The sequence below is a fragment of the Candoia aspera genome, chromosome 3 (genome assembly GCF_035149785.1).
Source record: "Candoia aspera isolate rCanAsp1 chromosome 3, rCanAsp1.hap2, whole genome shotgun sequence".
Classification (NCBI taxonomy): domain Eukaryota; kingdom Metazoa; phylum Chordata; class Lepidosauria; order Squamata; family Boidae; genus Candoia; species Candoia aspera.
Genome location: NC_086155.1, coordinates 32,889,593 through 32,909,957, shown reverse-complemented (window position 1 = coordinate 32,909,957; position 20,365 = coordinate 32,889,593). Strand labels below are relative to the sequence as shown.

Genomic DNA, 20,365 nt, shown 5'->3' with positions numbered 1-20,365 from the left:
GCGGGCAGTTATTGGTGCTTCAAGATTGGCACATGTGACACCACTGCTGCGTGAGCTGCACTGGGTGCCGGTTTGCTTCCAGGTCCAATTCATGGTGTTGGTTATCACCTTTAAAGCCCTACATGGCATGGGGCCAGGTTACCTAAGGGACCGTCTGATCCCCATCACATTGTCTCGTCCCATCCGGTCATGCAGAGAGGGCATGCTATGGACCCCATCAGCAAGGGAATTCCATCTGGCAGGGTCCAGGAGGTGAGCCTTCTCCACAGTGGTGCCCGCCCTTTGGAAGACTCTGCCCCCAAAGGTGAGGCAGGCCCCTTTGCTCCCAGCCTTCCAGAAGAATTTGAAAACCTGGTTCTGCCTCCTTGCTTGGGATGGGAAGGGCAGTAGTTCTTCCTGGGGGTGGCTGGCACTGTAGTGCCCTCCCTATTGTATGAGAGCTTATCGCCACATGGATTTTATATTTGTCTATTAATAATGATGGTTTGTATTGTAATTTATGTTTTATGGTTTTAATTGTTTATTTTATTGTAAACTGCCCAGACTGCCCCTTTTGGGGGAGATGAGCAGTGACAGAAATTTGATAGATAGAGATAGATAGATAGAGAGAGAGAGAGAGAGAGAGAGCGAAAGAAAGAAAGAGAAAGAAAGAAAGAAACCGGGAGACTGTGAGCCAGCTGGGTGACCTTGGGCAGTCATTCTATCTCAGGCCTAGCAAGGAGGCAGTGGCAAACTACTTCTGAAATCTTGCCAAGAAAACTGCAGGGACTAGTCCAGGCAGTTGCCAGGAGTCAAGATTGATTTGAAGACACACATACAATACATACAATTTCTGTTATTAGCAATAAAGATCCCATCTAGTGTTATGGATTGATATGCTAAGTATCCTTTCTTTAGACATTTATACAGGTAGTCCTCACTAAACTACCCTAATTGGGATCAGCAACTCTGCCACTAAGCAAAGCGGTTGCTAAGTGGGAAATCACATGACCGCAACTCTGCTTTATGGCTGGATAGAGAAAAGACTAGTCAGTTTCACACCTTCCCTTTTGTTTGTGTGATGGAATGTGAGGGTGGCCTTGGAAGATGTGGTGGAAGAAATGCCACCTAGGGAACATCAGATAAAAAAGAAAGGAATCGGCAACAGAGTAACGGTCAGAGGAAGAAACTTAGAAAGGGCCGGCAAGATTCTGTTAATGTAGCCTTACAATAAAGTAGAATTAGCTCATCTCGTTGTGTTTCCTGTCTGGTTTACCTGGGAGGGCTGACATCAATCTTGCAAGTCTGAAAGTACAAATCTCCTGCCCTCCCTATTTACCGCCTGAGTAATTAGGGCGGGCACTTTCTAAGTTTCTTCCTCTGACCGTTACTCTGTTGCGGACTCGTTTCTCTTTTATCTGATTGTTCTCTAGGTGGCATCTCTTCCCCGGTCTTCCGAGGTGACCCTCACATTCCATCACATTTTGCCTCCTACCCACCCCCTCCTTTGGAATGCTCCAGTGCCTGCTTACTGTCCTGTACACATTGAAAGCAATGTGATCGTGCCCGGGGCTGGGAGCCACGGGTCTGCTACGCAAACAGCTTACTCTCTTGAAATCCCTCTCCAATCTCTCCACTTTGCAAGGGGGAGAAATGGTCAGGCAAAGGAGAGATTGCCTACAGAAATCACTTGCTTTTTTTCTCTTCCCCCCCACCCCCACCACAGAAAGGAGAGATTGGAGAGAAAGAGATTTCAAGAGAGTAATGTAAGTTATTTGCATAGCATGCCCACAGCTCCCAGCCCCAGGCTGCCGGCGCAATCACATTGCTTTTGATGTGTAGAAGAGCAAACAGCAATCCCTCCAATCTCTCTGCTCTGCAAGGGGGGCAAGAAAGAAAAAAACCACAGGTCAGGCACAGGACAACATGTACTGACTGAGGGAAGCTGTGAAGGTTGTAAATGAGCCATAAAGTAATTTTTTCAGCACTGTTGTAACTTCGAACAGTCACTGAATGAATGGTCAATAAGTGAGGACTACCTGTAGTAAAATAAAGCTGTTTTATTTCCCATATAATGTGGGTCAATGAACTAATTTCCCCAAGTTTTGTCCAAGTGTTTCTACTGACTTGTGTGGCTACCTTGCCTTTGCAAACAAGCTCTACATTCCAGTTTCATTGAATGTGCATATGAATTCAAGTGTACATGTTAACAAGAGCATTTGAAAACAAAAGGATAAAGAAACTCTTGATATATTGGTATGCATTCTCTATTTTTCTGTTGTACATTCTTTGATGCTGAATGGCACTAGGCAATAATATATGATCCATTCTTTCCTATTTTTTCCCTCAGATTGTAATCCTTTATCTCTTTAACTTATTCTAAAATGTATTCAATGATAAAATACATGCTTTGTCTGCAGACATTCTCAGATTCATATTTGCATAGTAGCTGATTGATTAGTCTTATGACCGTATCAAAGAAAATAAAGGTAAAATTCAAGATCTATTTTGAGGATAAAATAGGAAAAAGAAAATACAGTAGTAAAATATATGTACAGTATGTGCTAAATACAAAGAATCAACATTCAGATAAATACATTGCCTTTATATGATACCCCAATCTGTTCAAAATAATGGATTCTTAGCTGAACGGTTGTGTCTATAAACTTAGCAGTTCTGCTCACAATGTATATGTTAGAGTCCAGGAGGAAATAGGTCTATCTGTGATTCGCGTCCCAGTGGGCTGTTTTTTCAAGTAGGGATTTTAAATATCTAAGCCTAAAAAGGGCATACAGTTAACCAAACAAAACATGAGCAATATCTTCAATGGTTGGGGCACCACATATACACATCCTCTCATGATATAGCAAGGTATGGAAGCACCCATATTTGGCCATGGAATCCAACAACTCAAATCTTGCTCTACGATAGGCCCTTCTTAGGAATTGCGTCAAACTCATTGAGATATATTTTTCAGTTTGGAAAGTGGTTTTGTTTTTAGCCAACCAATTTAAAGATCTATTTTTGCCAATAACTCCATGTCTGTTTGCAAAAAATATGTGTTTTGTGTGTGTGTGTGTGTGTGTGTGTTTCAGATGAATGAGAAAGAACTCTGCTAAAAACTACAAAGCTGCTGCTAAATTAAAGTACACAAAAACTGGACTAACTGGATAGTGTGATCGGTTTGTTTTAATGAAGTGGTAGACAAACACAGAAGAGTTACAATAACTGAGTGAATAATTAACTGTTATTAGACAAGAAGGGAATTGCTGGCCATTCAAGGAGGTATCGTAAAGAAAGGAAGGAATGTCTGTCTTTTTTGTAACTTCTCAGCATTCAAGTGTCGTGTGCCTTCTTTGTGTAGGCTTTACTACAAGTTATACAGTATAACCTAAGAAAGAGCCACATCAATTTTTGAGACTAATTTCTCCCTGTTCTTCTGCTTTTTGTTTTGTAGCTTTGCTTGCTACATTTGTTTGTGTGGTATGTTTTAACATTCTTGTTTCTCTTTAAAACAGAAATATTACAGTTACTCTAATCTTTTGACTTGGTGAGAGGTTGTTTCTGGGTTGTAGTTGCTGCGTTGTAGAGGATAACTTGCATAGCCAGTGTATTGAAATTTGAGTTCAGTATTTAATTACTTTGAAGCACTGCTGAAGGTAGTCCTTTGCACAAACATGTACTTTGTGGAAGGAACATTCTTTCTCTTCTTTTTGCTTCAAGACTTCTGTCATTCAGACCCTCCACCGTAGATTAGAAAACCAATCAAATAGGTTGCTGGAAATTCCTATTTTCAGATAGTTTTGAATCTGAACACATATACAGCTGTGGCAAAAAAAATGCCTATGTGAGGATTACTTTAAAAGTGCCTTCGGAGTAGGATAACGAATGTTCAAAAGGCATGCTTGTTGATAGCAGCTACAGATTGCAGAACCCTTGAAGAGAAAGCTTGAAAAGTCCTCTTTTCTTGCCTCAGTTGTTCCCAACTAAGTCCTTATTCAGGGCTTCAAGCAGCCCTTGGTACTATGCAGATAAATTAGATGCCAGCTCACATTTTATCTAAGATGTGTGATTGCTGTGGTAGTAATAAACCATATGGGAAGTGGCTTTTCTAAGGTTGGGGACATTTTTGTTTTATCAGTGGGTATGATGGCATAATTAATTCTGGCTTGATTTAAGTAGGGACTACTTTATGCAAATATATCTCCACAGCACTCACAATAATGATTGAATTGGTTTTAGCTTTAATTTAAAACAAACAATAGATTCCTATTCCCACACAAATCTTCATAGTTACAAATTAATTCCAGTGTGATCCTCAGGGCAAAACAAGATGCTTAACTACCTTTTACATTAAAAGGGATTTCTTCTGAACCCCTTCCTGGTCTGTTTGTTTCCCAGAGGTCATTCTTCACCTTTAATTTTTCCAGAAAGTGCAGGTAACCTTGAAAAAGTTTCTACTATTGCTTTTTCTTTTTCCTGAAGAAAGGGTTTAAGTGATTACTAAGGGGTTTTGCCATCACTGTGGAAACTGCAAATAAACAGACTGAACTGATGTGAGATATATGGATAGTAAATTTTCTTCTCATCTCGTTATGATTTCCTTGTAGTGTAGGTTTTCAATTGCTGATATATGAATTAAATTGCTGTCTGAATAGTATTGTAAAACAAAATGTACAATATATGAAACCCATGACAATATTTTAAACCGTTCAAAGTTGTGCATGAAATCATAATTTTGAACCGTAACGCTAATTTCCTATGTGTTTAACAAGCCTGCTAGATCATAAGCTTTTAATCTGTGTTTCAAAACCCTAAACACTACTTAACTTGTTATTACAGTTTCATCATTTTAAAGTATTTTATAACTACTGCTGTCCTTTGATTTATTTCCATTTTATTTCTATTATCTTGCAGCATCTTTTATCCAAATTCTTCTTTCTTATAAATCTTGTAAGTAGGAACTAGTAGCTTCTCTTTAATTGCAGTCATGTTTTTTTCTTTTTCTTTTCTTTCTTTTTCATAATCCCATTTTTTAATTTGTATCATTGTCATCCCTTGTAGCTTTTGCTCTTTACATGGGAAAGACAAGTAGCTGTGTGTGCTTTTTTAAGCGGGGAAGATTGTTGGCCAAAGCAAATCTGCCTGAAATCAGTCCCATCATTTTCTGTACTCTAGTCTGTGTTTGTGTCATGAATTATAGGACTTTGCACTAACCATGTTTTTTTTTCCCATAAAGCTTCTTTTACACAGATCTAGTGTTTTGATTTGTATGCATTGTGCATGTAGTTTTTTTCCCCCCAATTTAACATTTTGCTGGATAGCTTATTCAGGACAAAAATGGCTCATGGGAAGACGCATAAAGATTTGGGTTTAGTTACTTGTGCCAAAATAAAATTAGTGAAGAAATTATTTTTTAAAAAGACAGTAAAATTGATCTTAACCTGCTTCTTCTAAATTACTAATCTATTAGTAATAAACATTCAGTACATGAGCAGAGCTTCTGTTTGTAAGACTGTAGTTGACATAGGCTGCATCCTATGCATACTTCCTTGAGGTAACTCTGAGTAAGCCTGCATAGGATTAGGCTGTAAAACATCTTTCTCCATTCCCCTAATAGGGTAGAATTGAACTAACAGTTGCTTTTCTAGTACTGGAATTATTCTTTTTTTGTGAGCATCCATCTGCATGATCTTAAACTCTTCATATTTGCTAGAAATCCACCTAACAGTTCTCATTTGTGGAAAAGAGGAATTATGTAGGGGGCATTCTGGCTGACAGTTGGAAGAAACTGGACAGTTACAGGTTTGAATAGAGCATTAATGACAGTAGAGGTTTGTGAATATAAGAAGCTTGGTGCCTGTTGGGAAAAACATAGGCACAGGAAGTGAAGAGTGAACTCTTTGTAGCCTCCTGATATATTTTAAAATATACTGGATTTTTTCCTTAATCCATGCCACCAAAAGTTTCATAAGCATGCAGGAATTTCCATCTCTGTACTCAGGTCACCTTTGCCATACCATCCCTTATGTATCTCATAAAAGCAACTAAGTGATAGTTCTGGCAAGTGGGCTTGATGAAGATGAAGGAACTGCAGGAGAAAAGTGAAAAGGCTTGAGAAGAGTATGGAGGGCATTTCTTTGTGAGCGTTTCCTCTGGTGCTATAGCAATACATCTCATGGCTTTTTTAAAGCAATATTTTCCATAGACATGATTTGGAATTTGGCATCTGCCTGTGTTCTTTCTTATAGTTCCAGAATAGGTTCACTATAGTGGCAAAAGGTAAAGAAGAAGTAATTGGGGACCCAAGAGCTTGCTGGATAGCTAAAAGGTCAGGTCCAGTTTTTGAGAACATAAAGGATTCATACAGTGAGTAAGGAAAATTAATGACATTGCTGTAAAACAAGTTTCAGGGGCTTTTTCTTGACGCATCTGGCTGAGAATGTGAATGGAGGAGAGGCTTCTGTGCTTGGGTAGCATGGATTGCTGAGGGAGGAGATGATTTACTTGTGTGTGAAGATAAAAGAAAATAATTTGCTTACAAAAGTCATCGTCCCTAAATGCTTTATAAACAGAGGCAGCAGTGCAAATGCAGCAAACTAATGGTTTTTATGATTACTAAATTTGACATGATCTTTGTGTCCAGGATCCCATGAGCCTATTGGATATGCTTGCAAATGTAATGAAACTCTGTGCTTCTTGTTTTTGTTTTAGCTATAGCAACACAAGCTAATATGGAATTTCGCCGGAAAGGTTCACAAATGTCTGCAGAGACTATGGCTTCCAATCCTATGTTTGATGCAGGGGAATTTTCTGACAACTATGAATCTGGCAGAGCAGAGGCATGTGGAACACTTTGTAGAATATTTTGTAGCAAGAAAACTGGAGAAGATATACTGCCAGCCTACTTATCCCGGTATTGATTTATGTTTTGAATTGTTCAAATATTCTGTTATACACCTGTGTTACATATGAAGGATTTTTTCAGTTTCTTAATTTTTGAATGCCTCAGATATTGGGTTTTTAAATTAAGTACTTTATTTTTAATTTTTAAATTAAAGTGCATCCTCTCAATTGATTTTTGAAATGTATTAGCTTTGACATAGGTAAAGGTAAAGGTTTCCCTTGACGTAAAGTCCAATATCCTGGATTCCATCTTTTTTTAGGCAAACAAAATGCAGCGCAGTTTTCCGCATTATATGCTTTCCACGCCACTTTAGGGAAATCATTATTTATTTATTTATTTATTTATTTATCTAATTTGTCCCCGCCCATCTCCTCCAATCGGGGGACTCTGGGCGGTTTACAACAATTGATTAAAAACAACAGCTATAAAATACACAGTATAAAATACAATAATAAATAATATAAATAAAGGTAAAAATAAAGAATCCAGGTGGCGAAAGAATCTAAAACAATGTGAATCAGAATCTAACTCCAAGTGTGGGAGGAGTGGTCTATAGCAACCATCTCCATGTAGATCTATTCCCCTCTCCACCCCAAGTGAGGCGGCAGAACCAGGTCTTCAGACTCCTCCGAAAGGCCAGGAGTGTTGGGGTCAATCTCACCTCGGGGGGCAGCATGTTCCACAGGGCGGGAGCTACTGCAGAGAAGGCCCGCTTCCTAGACCCCACCAGATGGAATTCTCTTACAGACAGGGTCCGCAGCATGCCCTCTCTGCACGATCGGGTGGGACGGGTTGATGTAATGGGGAAGAGGCGGTCCCTCAGGTAACCTGGCCCCATGCCATGTAGGGCTTTAAAGGTAATAACCAACACCTTGAATTGGACCTGGAAGCAAACTGGTACCCATAATATGAGGGGGATGTAATAATGACAACAATGGGGCAAATAGCAATTCTTCAGTTATTTGGCAGAAACTCTTCTAATATCATTTGTAAGGAAGGTTTATTTGAAGTGTGAAATGGTTAACTCAGACTCCATGTTTCAGATGACATGGTTATGGCTAGTAAAAGCAAATGAATACTGAGTTTTTCCCATTGTTCTTCTGCAGTGTATGGTAGCATATTGTGACTACTGTCCTGTTTATGCAGTTGGCATCATTAGTTATTGTAGGTGAGAAAACAGGTAACATAATAACATTATATGTAACTTATACGGGAGAGAAAAAGCTCTCATTCATGGGATGCCAATTGTAATGGTGTTTTTGCCTTATTTGTAATATGTAATTCTGCACATAGCTGAATGAGGAAAGTCTTGTTTTACAAGGAGGGACAGAAGTATAAGAAGTCAGCCCTTGAATCAAATTGTTTTTGTTGTGTAAAGAGAACATTGTATTTTAAATTGTTCCTTCATGTTGCTGATCAGTAAACTACAAATCTGATGAACCTATCCTTATATTTTAGTTTTAGCAGTCTAAAAATAGGTCATGTATCTGCAGCAACCTAAATAGATATATTCCTTTGGGTTTAAATTGTTCATTTACACATGCTGTTTCATGTTCATGTTCATGTACACATCCATGCCATCCCAGGATAGTAACTGCAGGGTAGCCCTAGTGGTTAAGTTTTCAGCTAGGACCAGGAAGTCCCAGATGCAAATCTCCACTCTACTAGAGAGCTCACTGGATGGCTTGGGCCAGTCATTCTGTCTCAGCTCAACCCTTCATAGTTGTTATGTAGATAACATTAGGGAGACCCCATGTAAACTGCCTTTTGCTCTCAGAATAAAGGTGGGATATAAATGCAATAAATAACTAATTGACGTTTTTGTTCAGCATAATTAAAACATCTTTAAGACTGAACAGCATGATAATTGTCAATCTAGCATATTTTTTTGAAACAGAGAATGTAGCAGATACTTTAGATGCCCATGACGCCTCACTGTAAATGCCAAATTTCCCTTTGCTGTTGACCATCTAAAATAACCTTGGCTTCCTAATGCTTCTTTCTTATAACTTTTTATACTTTTCTTTTTCTGCCAGGTTTTACATGCTTTTAATTCAGGGACTGCAGATAGCTGATTCTATTTGCCACCCAGTTCTAGCTAGTGTCATCTTAAACTCTCCTGCCTTGTTTTGCTGTGACCTGAAGGGGATTGATGTCTTGGTTCCTTACTTCATTTCAGCACTTGAAACTATCTTACCTGACAGGTAAATTGATAACATTCATACTACTTTTTAAACTGCCAGAACCAGATAGAAGGGATTGCTGTGCTGTTAGCAAATTCTAGAAGCTGCGGCCTCAACAGATCCGAAAGGTATCTGGTTGAGGAAGGCTGTTCTATATTTTTAAGAATATTAATCCAGAATACAGATCAAAGGGCAAAATGGAAGGGAAAGACTACTGATGGGGTTTGTTATATTCTGGATGTCTTACAGCATAGTTAATGTTTTATGAATATTTACCAAAAATATAGGTTATTGTTATGCATTTCTGATCCCATTAAAATGGATAAGAGAAATTGATAATATTTTTCTATCTGTTTTAATAATTAGTTATTGATGTTTACCATACAGCTTTGGTAGAGAGCCAAAATAAATAACTTTTATTTCTGAGAAACATGTATGCACACCTAAATAGGATATTTTTGCTTTGAAATAGAAGTGATAGGTTGAAAAACTTTCATTTTGTTTTTGTTTTTTGATCCAGGGAACTATCAAAATTTAAAACATATGTGAATCCCACGGAACTAAGAAGGGCCTCTATCAATATTTTACTCTCCTTGTTGCCTCTTCCCCATCATTTTGGAACAATCAAATCAGAGGTAATGGAATTAGGGATTTTCAATGATTTTTTAAAAATAATTTTAGTCTAAACAAACCCAAATTAGCAATTAGTATAGAGTACTTCTGCAGAGAAGTGGCAAAAAAGTGTTATTATTATCTAGAAAAGAAATAAATCCACAAAATGAATGAGAATGTGCAATTTTATTATAAATATTCCTGTACCAATTAATACCTGATTAGGATAAAACACTTTAGGACTTTGAAAATGCATATACCACACTGTAATTTCAAATAGATAGGGTCATATACATATTTTGCATCTTGAACTGGTAGTACAGTGTGATAGGTAGCTAAATGTCAGGCCTGACCTTTTCTATACGGACAGATTCTTGACATCTCCTTTTGGGGTATTCTTACCACTCCATTCTTTTGGAGTTTCATACTTATGATTCACAGTTCTATAAATGCAAGTTTCTGAATATATCTGCAACTTTAATTATGTTTCTTTAATCTACATTGACTAAGCTTGTTTTCTTTTTCTATTTTGCTAGCTAGTATTAGTTTTACAGTTCATTTAATAGCTCTGTTGAGCAATATTTCTGTTTCGCATTCTTCAGTTCAGAGCTGGGGTATAATATATTGGGAAAGTTAGATAACATAAATGTTTATTAGATACTTGCTAAATGCATAAAAGGGCATAAAGATTACATGCAAATGCTACAAGTATCTAATATGCATCTATTGCTACATATCATTAAAGCAATTTATTTTTCAGGTTGTTCTGGAAGGAAAATTCAGCAATGATGAAAGTTCATCCTATGATAAACCAGTAACCTTCCTTTCTTTGAAGCTGAGACTTGTGAACATATTAATTGGAGCATTGCAGACAGAAACAGACCCCAACAACACACAGATGATTCTAGGTTGCTTTTCTACTTGATCCATGTGATGTGTGCTTTTGAAAAAAGTTTTGTGTATGTTACCTAAGGGATCATAAGATCAGATTCCAGTTACTGGAGATATTATATGTGGTTGGCTTGAAGAAGTGGCTGGAGAGTATAGTACAGATAGAATGTTGAAGCTATGGTGTTGCCTAATCGTTAACAATAAGAGCAGAATATATCAGGCTGCGACAAACCAGGGAATTGAACTTAGAGGCAGCTACATGATGCAACAGGACAAGCTAAAGTAGGTAGGAGAAAGGTCTGGATGTCAAGAAAAGCAGCCTAATGCTTCCCTCTATGTAAGATTAATGTTACAGAATAGGAAATTAACTCCCAAGGGCCACCTGCTTCCTGAATTCAGGAATACAAGTTTGACAGGATTATAGATCCCTCTTCTGACCAAGAACTCTGGGCAGGTCCAAGTCCAGGATTTTTTGTTTTGTTGGTGCCCAGTATCAGGAACCAGATAAATGACTGCCCTACAAAATTTGTGAACATATTTGCATAATATTTGTAATGTTCTGATGACTCCAATTTGATCTTATTGAAGATAAAACTAAAAATGAAAATAGGTATTTTCAGTATTTTTTTCTCTGCAAGGAGATGACTGTGGTGGTAGGCAGAAAGCATGGGCTGTTCTGTACTTTATTTGCACTTACAGATACATAATATTTTTGGGGGCTCATTGGAAGGTATAATTTCTGGACAAAGAACTCAAAATATACTTTATTCTGATAGCATACAGAAAAAACTATTTTTTTTCCAAAACTGTTGAGAATTGACTGTTTTTTGACAGATGTACCTATGCAGTTGTCTTATACCACATCTTATTTATTTATTTATTTATTTAAGTCCCCTCCCCCAAAATATGCTTTTTGTTTTGTTTTTTTACCATATACTTATCAGAAAAAAAGGGCAGTCTCTGAAAACAAAAAAAAAAGGGGGGGGGGGAGAATATTTCAAGCACCAGTAAAAAAAATATTTTACTGTGGGAAAGACTAGTATGCTTCAGAAATTCCTTTGTCAAAGGCATTACACAGCATAAAATTATGTATTTGTTTTATTTTTGCTTTCATAATTTTTAAAAATGTACTATGTACATCAACCTTATGTATACACTTGTCCAAAATGTGCTTGAAACTCTAAAGTGCAAACAATCCTCCATTGCATATGCCTGTGTGATTCTGGATGGACAAATTGTTAACTCCTATTAGCCCTAGCCTTAAACATCAGGGCCAAGAAAAGATGGAAGCTGTAGTTGAACTAGATCTGGAAAATGGAAGCTGCAGTTATCCACGCTCTGTTTAAAAGAATACACTCTTAACCCAGACTCTTAGCAGATATTGGGAACATCAAAACAGATTAATGCTAGTTGTAAAACAGTTTGCCTTGGCTGGTTTTCACTACGTGTGATTGCTTAAAAAGCACAAAGAGTAAAACTGGCTCCATTCTAACTTTATCCTGCTCCACTTTGAATTGCTGCCTTAGTGAGCTTTCCATACTGAGTGCTCTGGCTACTACAGTATTGTTGATAACTGCTAAATGTGTTTCTTGGGTCAGTCTGAATGGTAAGTCAGAGTGCCCATCAGGAGCGCTGAAGAACTCAGTAGATTGCCCTGAGTTGTAGACTACTGGATTCCCTTTTCACACATTGTAATCATTTGATAAGCTCCATTCTATATATGGATTCCTGTACTAACCAGGTGTTAGACTTGATGGCCTAACTGGTCCCTTCAATTCTAAGAATCTCTGCTAATTCCTACATTCATTTTGTTTGTTATTTAAGATGGGCTGCATCTTGAAATGGCAGCAGACCAAAAGTTACGATGTAATACATTCATAGTTGCGTATTCTTTTCCAACATAAACCTTTGTTTCTGTTATTATCTGTAATGCTTTTCTGAGTGTAATAATTGTTTGACTCCCAAGTATTGCTTTGCCTTATTTAGTCTATAATTTAATCTATAATTGCCTTAGTCTATAATTTCATAATTTAAATTATGAATTTATTTTTTATTAGCTTTATCCTTCTCTGTATTTCTTCAGCATTTTGAAACTTAAGAATGCTTAAAGTGTCCCCAGAATGCCGAATAATGCAGGTAGAGAGCTGAAATTAAAAATAATGTGGAGAGAGAAAAAAAGGAGATGAAAAAATACTTTCTAGAGGAAAGTATTGGTGCCTTTCCAGGGAAGCTATGGCAAACTGAAGATGGCTCTGGAACCGACGATCACAGCGGAATGAGAAGTTGGCGAATGGACTGGCTTCTTGGAATTACTCTCCAGACAAGGGGAGGACTCAGGATTGCCCATGCGTGCTCCAGGCAGCAGCTCCCTACGAAGAGACTGTAAGACAGCGGTCTCCAGTGGGTTTTGAGCTCTGAGCTCACGATCTTTGCCTAAGCCTTGGTCCAGAGCCTTCCAAAGGACACTGGGTTGGCATACTTCCTTTCTTAATCACGTTAGGAAATTGCTTGTTAACTGCTTTTGGGATATTGAGAACCTCCAGATTGGCAAGTTTCATTGCATTGGGTGAGTCTCCTTCAGTCCTTAGCGAAAGAAGTTTTATGCACGTTTAAGGACTTTGAAAACTACTTTGGAATAAACAGCAGAAGGGTGATCAAAACATTGATTCTGGAAAGTTACAAACAGACTAAGGGGCCAGAATTGGAAATAAGATTTTGAAACTAATTACAAGAATCTTTCCTGTGGGAAAATATAGTTGTTTAGAATACACACACAAACTGTATACACACACACATACATTTTGAAATTGAGTATAAGAAATCTTCCTGTGGGAAAATGCTGTTGATCAGAAAAATATGTAATAAGATGGGACTTTGAAGGTTGAACACTAGAGGGGACTGGAAAAAATCAAAAGATTATAATTAAAGGAGAAGAGACCCACTAATACAGAACGGAGAAAATTATTCTAACTTGGGATGAATTTAAGGATATTTGGGACCAATGCACCCAGAAGTTACTTTTAAGATTGTTATTAATAAGACTGAGACTGAGGCTGATTTGAATGTGGATTTAAAAATGACAGATTACAAGAATGAGGTGGATGAAGATGTTATACTGGATATACAAATGAAACCGGCTGATGTCTTAACAATTAAGAGATATATACAAATAACAAACCAGAAGAGTGATTTGGGTATCTTTTTCATTTTGGATTTACAAAAGAGACATGTTAAAGTTTTGAAGGACTTTCTGAGAAGAGGCAAAGAGAAAATTGAAAGAAATCAAGTCCTGGGACTCTATTCAAAGGGAATAAAGATCAAGACTGTTAAAAGTAAAACAAAGGAATATAAAGCAGGGTTATATGATCAGGGTTAAAATATATATGCTGTTGTTTCTGGTAACTCTTAATGGATTTTTGCTGGCCAGAACCAAATGACGAAGCTGTAAATATTTGTTTATAGATAATAGATAAGATAGGGTAAAAAGAGATCCTTTGTTATATTTTTAGAGAAAATAAGTTACTGTATTAAAATAAAGGAAAGAAATATAAAGCTAGTTTATTTGATTAAGGTTAAAATATATAGATTGTTATTTCTGGTAACTTAATGGACTTTTGTTGACTAGAATTAAATGACAAGATTTTAAGAATTGATTTATAAACAAGAGATGAGACATGGGATGAAGATTGCTTTTTTTGTAGTGTTAGAGAAGATGATAAGCTACTGAAATTGTTTGTACTTGTCATGATGAAGGGGGGAATTATTTTTTATATATCTTTTTTCTTTAATATGTAAGGCTTATTTCCCTTTTTTCTTTTTGCACTTTTTAATTTTTTTTCTCTTTTTTCTCATTTACTCTTTTATATTTTTATTAGTTTGTATTAGTTTTTTATCTTTGTAATTGTAAACCTTAATAAAATTACTATAAAAATAGAGGAAAGTATTGGTGCTCATTAAAATATTGCACGTTGCAGCAGTTCCACTTCTTTAGTTATTTCTTTTTCTTACTCTTACAAAGACTTCACAGCATATCTTGCTTGGGAATGCCTGGTGTTTTCATAACATTTTCTTAAAGTTGTTTGAAGCAATATTTTTGTATTGTTTGTTTGTAGTACTCTAGTTCTTTTTTAAAGTGGCCATTCAGATGAATAAGGAACATAAAATGCCTCTTCTAACTAAATTTAAGTAAATGGAAAAAAATAGATCAGGTGACACTAGAATGGTAGTATTAACTAAAAACAGTGAACATGCATATATACAGTATCCGCAAAAGAAAAATAGCGATGTATAAACCACAGAAAAATAGGTATGAATATGATAGAATGGACCTGAAACCTATAGATTCTTAATAAAGTGAGAATTTTGAAATTGGTAAATGTGAATCTGAAAAGGAATTTCTCATTTTCAAAAATTGGGAGCATTGCCTTCCAATGCAGAAAGGTACTGGAATTATATGTTGCATAGATTTTTATGAAATGACAATGAAAACAAATGCCATTAGATATATGATTATATAGACAGAGAGGTTAGCTGTGTAGATATTGTCATATCTTAAATCTAATTCTACAGGTGCGATGTTGAACATTGTGCAAGATTCAGCACTTCTAGAAGCCATTGGTTGCCAGATGGAAACGGTAAGATTTTTCTCATTTTTAAGAAGAGATACTTTGGTGTATCAAAGCAAACAATCCTATAACAATAGCACAAAAGGTGTCTGTTCTGATAGTCCTCCTCTTCTCATAGAAGCCTACTTTCTGAATTAACAGAATGGTGGTGAGAATATTGTCTTGAAAAGCCACAGTCGCACTAACAGTGGCATTAGCACGGCAAGTGGAGGAAGCACAGAACCCACAACTCCTGACAGTGAGAGACCTGCACAAGCTCTGCTAAGAGATTATGGTAAGATTGGCTATCTTAATATTTGTAAAAAATTCCTGGTCTACCAATCCCACTTTTTTTAATGACAACTGAAAGGTTTTGGAGAATTTACAATTTTTAATTGAAAAAAGGATAAATACATATATTTTATTGTGAATGGAGGCTGATAATGGGTTGCCTTTTCAGCAGGCTCTGCTTTGGTTTATTTTGTTTTGCAATTATACAGGTGTCATTTTGGTACATTTCAGTTCATGACTCTGTAAACATCCTGAGCCTCAGAAGAGGATAGATATTTATGTTTCTATAGGTATAAATAAATTATTGTTGTTATGATGAGGGACAGAAGGGAAAAAGTGTTGGGTGATAATTGTTTTTGCTTTTTAGATTTATACCCTGCCTTTATTTTGTACAACTCAAGGCAGCCTGCATAATGTTCCCTCCTGTTTTCCCCACAACAACAACCCTGAGAGATGGGTTGGGAGGCTCTCACTCCATAGTTTTTCTGCCTATTCCCTTGTTGCAGCTTTTTCCCTCCATCCTTTCAGTATTGCTATTTTTTTATTCTGATCCTCATTTACAATGTTCAGAATGCTACTAGATGTATATAATATTCAATCTGGTTTCCAGAATGGAGAAAGTTTTGTGGCTTCATTTTCATATGGTGTCAGAACAGTCTAATGTCATTGTAATTGGCAGAAAGATGTAAATAACTTCACTAAATGTTGCAGTGTCCCAATTCTTTGCTTGTTTTCAGTTTCTTGACTCCTTACGTTTGTATGTAATGATTACACTAAATGTGTACTATGTTCTAGAGCTAGGCCAAGAAACCCAAGATTCATTAATCAGTATTAATCAGATGTATCTAAAATATTGTATGTGCTTGCACATATGTGTGTTATGTGTGCTTCCACTATATTTAAAGATCATTGTTCTTTTCATTGTAGAATTCACCTCAGGACCTGGCAGAGCAGTATATATTTGTCTCATGTAGAACATTCTGGCATGCTTTTCTGTGGCAACTGTATTTAAGCTGGAATGACCTTTTTCACTAGAAAAGCTTATGTCTTCATATGAATTGAGATGCAGTTGTTATCTGAGGTTACAGATTTCTGAATCTGAAAAACCAAAACTAGTTGAAGATCAGCTTCTTTGATAAAAGTTAGAGATCCCAGTCATCCTTCCTAAGAACCCAGAAGCCACTTACAATGAATTTCCAAATAAATTCAGCAGACAGGCAGCTCTGTTTGCATATTTAAATATCCATCTGAATCCCTTTCTACCATTAATAACAGAGTAAAAACATCACTTTTAGATAAGTCATCTGATAAGTTACTCTTATCAGATGACTTATCAAAGATAGTTCAGTTATTTTACTGAGATAGACTTTTCAGAGTGTTCCATGTTTTTATGGTGGAATGCAGTATATCATCTGATTGAACTTCGAAGGCCTGTATACTTTTTAAAATGATTTTTTCATTGCTTTAATATATGAAGAAAGGGGGGGGTAAAAGAAAATAAGTGAAAAGAAAAAAGAGACAATAAATTACATATGAAGTCATTATTAAATCTTAATTACATGGAATAATATCAGTCTTTCCATTACATTGATAGAGAGCCAGTTCAAAAACAGAAAGTGAACACATGTTTTGATTCAAGATTGTAAATCGGTTTTTACACTGTCTTTCCAACAAAAAGATTAGCGTTTTTTTTCCTGTACCCAATGTGAGTAAATCCATGGTTCTTCATTAAATGATAAAGTCCAAAAATTTTTTACAGTTAAAAAGTGTATTGACATCTTTTAACTATACTGATCTTTGTAACACAGTATTAGCAAACTTGCAGATATTAAACCAAAATAGAGCATAGTGGGACAGGCCCATGTCATACAAATAAGTGTCCACTTCTTCATTTTATATTCCAAAATGAAATTGACAGCCAACCTAACATTCTCTGAGGTATCCAGTAAATTGTTCAAATTTCTTCAACATATCACCAAAGGTTTTGGGGGGTTGGGTGATTAATACAGTTTATAAATTAACCATTTAATGGCTAAGGCTCTTAAAATATTAATGTGGGATATTCCAATACTTTAATCCAGAGTTCTTGCAAATAAGCAATATCTACCTTAATGATATTCTTTAAGTGTTTATGAAAAAATGCTCTATATGTAAAATAATCCAAAACATATTCCAATACTGATGATAATTTGGGTGATACTGCTTGCGTATGTGGACCATATTGTGATATATGTTTTAACTTTACATTTAGCAATTTTAAGCAACCCTTCTTTCAATAACTTAGTTTAAAATAAACTGATCTTAAGTATTAATATCTCAACTTCCCAGTGACCAAAACAAACAACATGCTATTTTCAAACTGAGATTGTCTCAAAGTATAAATATCTCATGTGCACAAGTTTTAAATTATATTTCAGTCTCATCATCTTCTAAATACTCTTCGCACGCTATAATGCCGGAAATACAATAGAACTGTTATTAAAAGTGGAGCCAAGTCCCTGCCAAGATATCAGAGGAGTCACATAATAACGTTAACTATGCCAGTAGTGGTTTTTTGATTAGATCACTTCCATTCCATCAAGAAATTGAATTCAGGTTAATCTCCAGTGATAAAACTGAAATATTTTTTTTACGAAAAACATGATAGCAAGACCTGTAATACATAAAAGATTGTAAAACATTTTAGTTTTCCTCCTATGTATTTAGTGTTCTTGTCATGCAACTTTTTATCTTATTTCAAATGGATCACACCAGTTTCTAAAACTATTTTGAAAATAATAGAATCATCTTAAAGCCATGATAATGCAACATGTACAGAATAATCTGTTAGAAATCTTCCCTATACATTTCTACCCTCCCTGAAATTGGCAGTCATGATATATTTTCATAGTAAGGAGCACATTCCATAGCCTCAGTGTAGCCAAGTTAAGTGAAATTAACTTTTCAGCTTATTACAGCATTAACCAGTCTTGTTTAATTAGCAATTTGTGAGTAAGGGCTTATGAGATGTACTTAAATGAGACTTACTTTGCCACTATATAATGGATGTTATTGATCAGACAGAGGTTGTAGAATTTTACTTCCTAACTTAATCGGCAGGACTGTATTATGGCCAAAGCCCGGCAAAACAGACAAACAGACAGAAAAATACAGAAAACAAACCAGGTTTATACGGGTGGAAGTTGATCTTCTAGGAAACGTCTTCTGTCACATTCTTGAACATAAGTGGCAACGCTTAGCAACATTATAGGTGACCTGGAAATTTTTGTCAGCTAGTACAAAAGCTAAGTAATCATCTGGAATTATTGCTAGAAGAGAAATCATTCAATTTTTATGTAAACCCAAATAAAAATGGCACTGTAATAGCATAAGTGTGATAGTTTTTCCATACCACAAGGGTAAAGGTGGCAAGTTAAAGGAATATTGTAGTATTTCCCTTCCAGTAGTGCAGAGTGTTGAAACATACCTTGTGAAAGCCCAATTATAGGTAGTGTAGACCAGAGTAGAAAGATAAGATGCAATGGTTCTCCCATCAAATAAAGCTGGGCAGAAGATTAAACTTCAATTCTAGATCCAGGAAGCGTTGTGTAATCAATTCCTTAGCCTGATCCTTATTTAATATATATAAATTGGTGGGAATAGGCCACACAATGTGATTTTCAGGTTAAAGACTTTCTTCCAATTGGAATAAAAATTATTACTCAGAATGAGGTGGGTCAAACCCGATGGAGTCCAATTAAGTGTACTTAATTGCTGCTATCCATGTTCTAGTTTTTTCTCTGGTGAGATCAGCCTCCAACTTAAGGACAGCACTAGCAACACATTTAGGTGTATCACTTCCTAACTTAACCTTCAGCATATTAATTAGGAATTGTAGAAGATCCAGTATATCTAAAGACCTTTCTAATCCAAACCTTTTGGCCTGTAATCCATCTTTTTTGTCTAAAAGGATCAATCTCTATCAAGTATTAAAGCTCTTGTGCAAAACACCCATTTGTTATTGAGGTTTTGATAAACGTGAGTTGAAAGTGCAGAGACAAAAGTCCATTAGTGACCGTGAATTGATTTATAATGTATATGAGTGCAATGAATGTATTTGTAAAAGGCAGAAAAAACTGTATTAAGCCAGTTGGTACTGCTTTGCTATGTATTAAGCTAGGATGATTTTCAAAATGTCAATTCTTGGTAAACTAGGATAAACCAGCATTTCTGTTATATTGTGTGAAGAGACATCCAGTCCCAGGTTACTTTTTGCTTTGCGCTTTAGGATTAGTTGATGCTTTCAGTAAGGTAATAGACTTCTAAAATACTGAATTGTGAAAGCAGTCAGCCTCAGGCATGGAAAAGTTTTCTGTTTTCAGCTTTTATCAGAACATTAATATTGGCAACTGATTTCCAGTTTTTGTAATGGAAAAGTTTGGTTGGGGAAAGGTGAGTTTTTTAAGCAACTTGTCATTCTGAACTATTCACTTCTCAAATGTAGAAAGTTCTCCATTTCTGATTGGAAATACCTTTTAAAAAGATAATGTTTAAGTATAGAATACTAAACATAGAATATTGTTAGCAACATAATAATTTTGCATTTATTTATTTTGGTCAAGTTTTTCCCCTGGCAAAAAAACATTTCAAAATTGGTCACAAAAAAATAAAGAAAAGAGATCAGAACACACAGAAAATTTAAGTTAGTTCAATTTGCCAAGATTTCATTAGCAACATTGATAAACATGGTTTTAGATCAGTACCTAGCTATGTTAGTTAACATTCAGAGTCTAAGTTACTTCTTGTTGAATGTTTTACTTCCCCAGAGGGGTGTGTACTTTGTTTTCTGTGTGTATTGTGGCTGCTTTAGCTTCTGTCTGATGGACTGCTTTGCTGATTGTCACTAATGCTTAGTTGTT

General features: G+C 36.0%; 1 protein-coding gene across 4 annotated transcripts in view; it reads left to right on the top strand.

The window, feature by feature from the left end:
- Positions 1 to 20,365, top strand: part of RALGAPB (Ral GTPase activating protein non-catalytic subunit beta) — an 87,441-nt gene that overhangs the window by 38,516 nt on the left and 28,560 nt on the right. For all 4 annotated transcript variants that reach the window (XM_063297257.1, XM_063297256.1, XM_063297255.1 and 1 more), the window contains 6 exons: positions 6,694 to 6,895; positions 8,923 to 9,090; positions 9,590 to 9,704; positions 10,442 to 10,589; positions 15,142 to 15,206; positions 15,339 to 15,471. In XM_063297257.1, the coding sequence (XP_063153327.1) occupies positions 6,694 to 6,895; positions 8,923 to 9,090; positions 9,590 to 9,704; positions 10,442 to 10,589; positions 15,142 to 15,206; positions 15,339 to 15,471 (831 nt within the window). The remainder of the gene's footprint in view (positions 1 to 6,693; positions 6,896 to 8,922; positions 9,091 to 9,589; positions 9,705 to 10,441; positions 10,590 to 15,141; positions 15,207 to 15,338; positions 15,472 to 20,365) is intronic.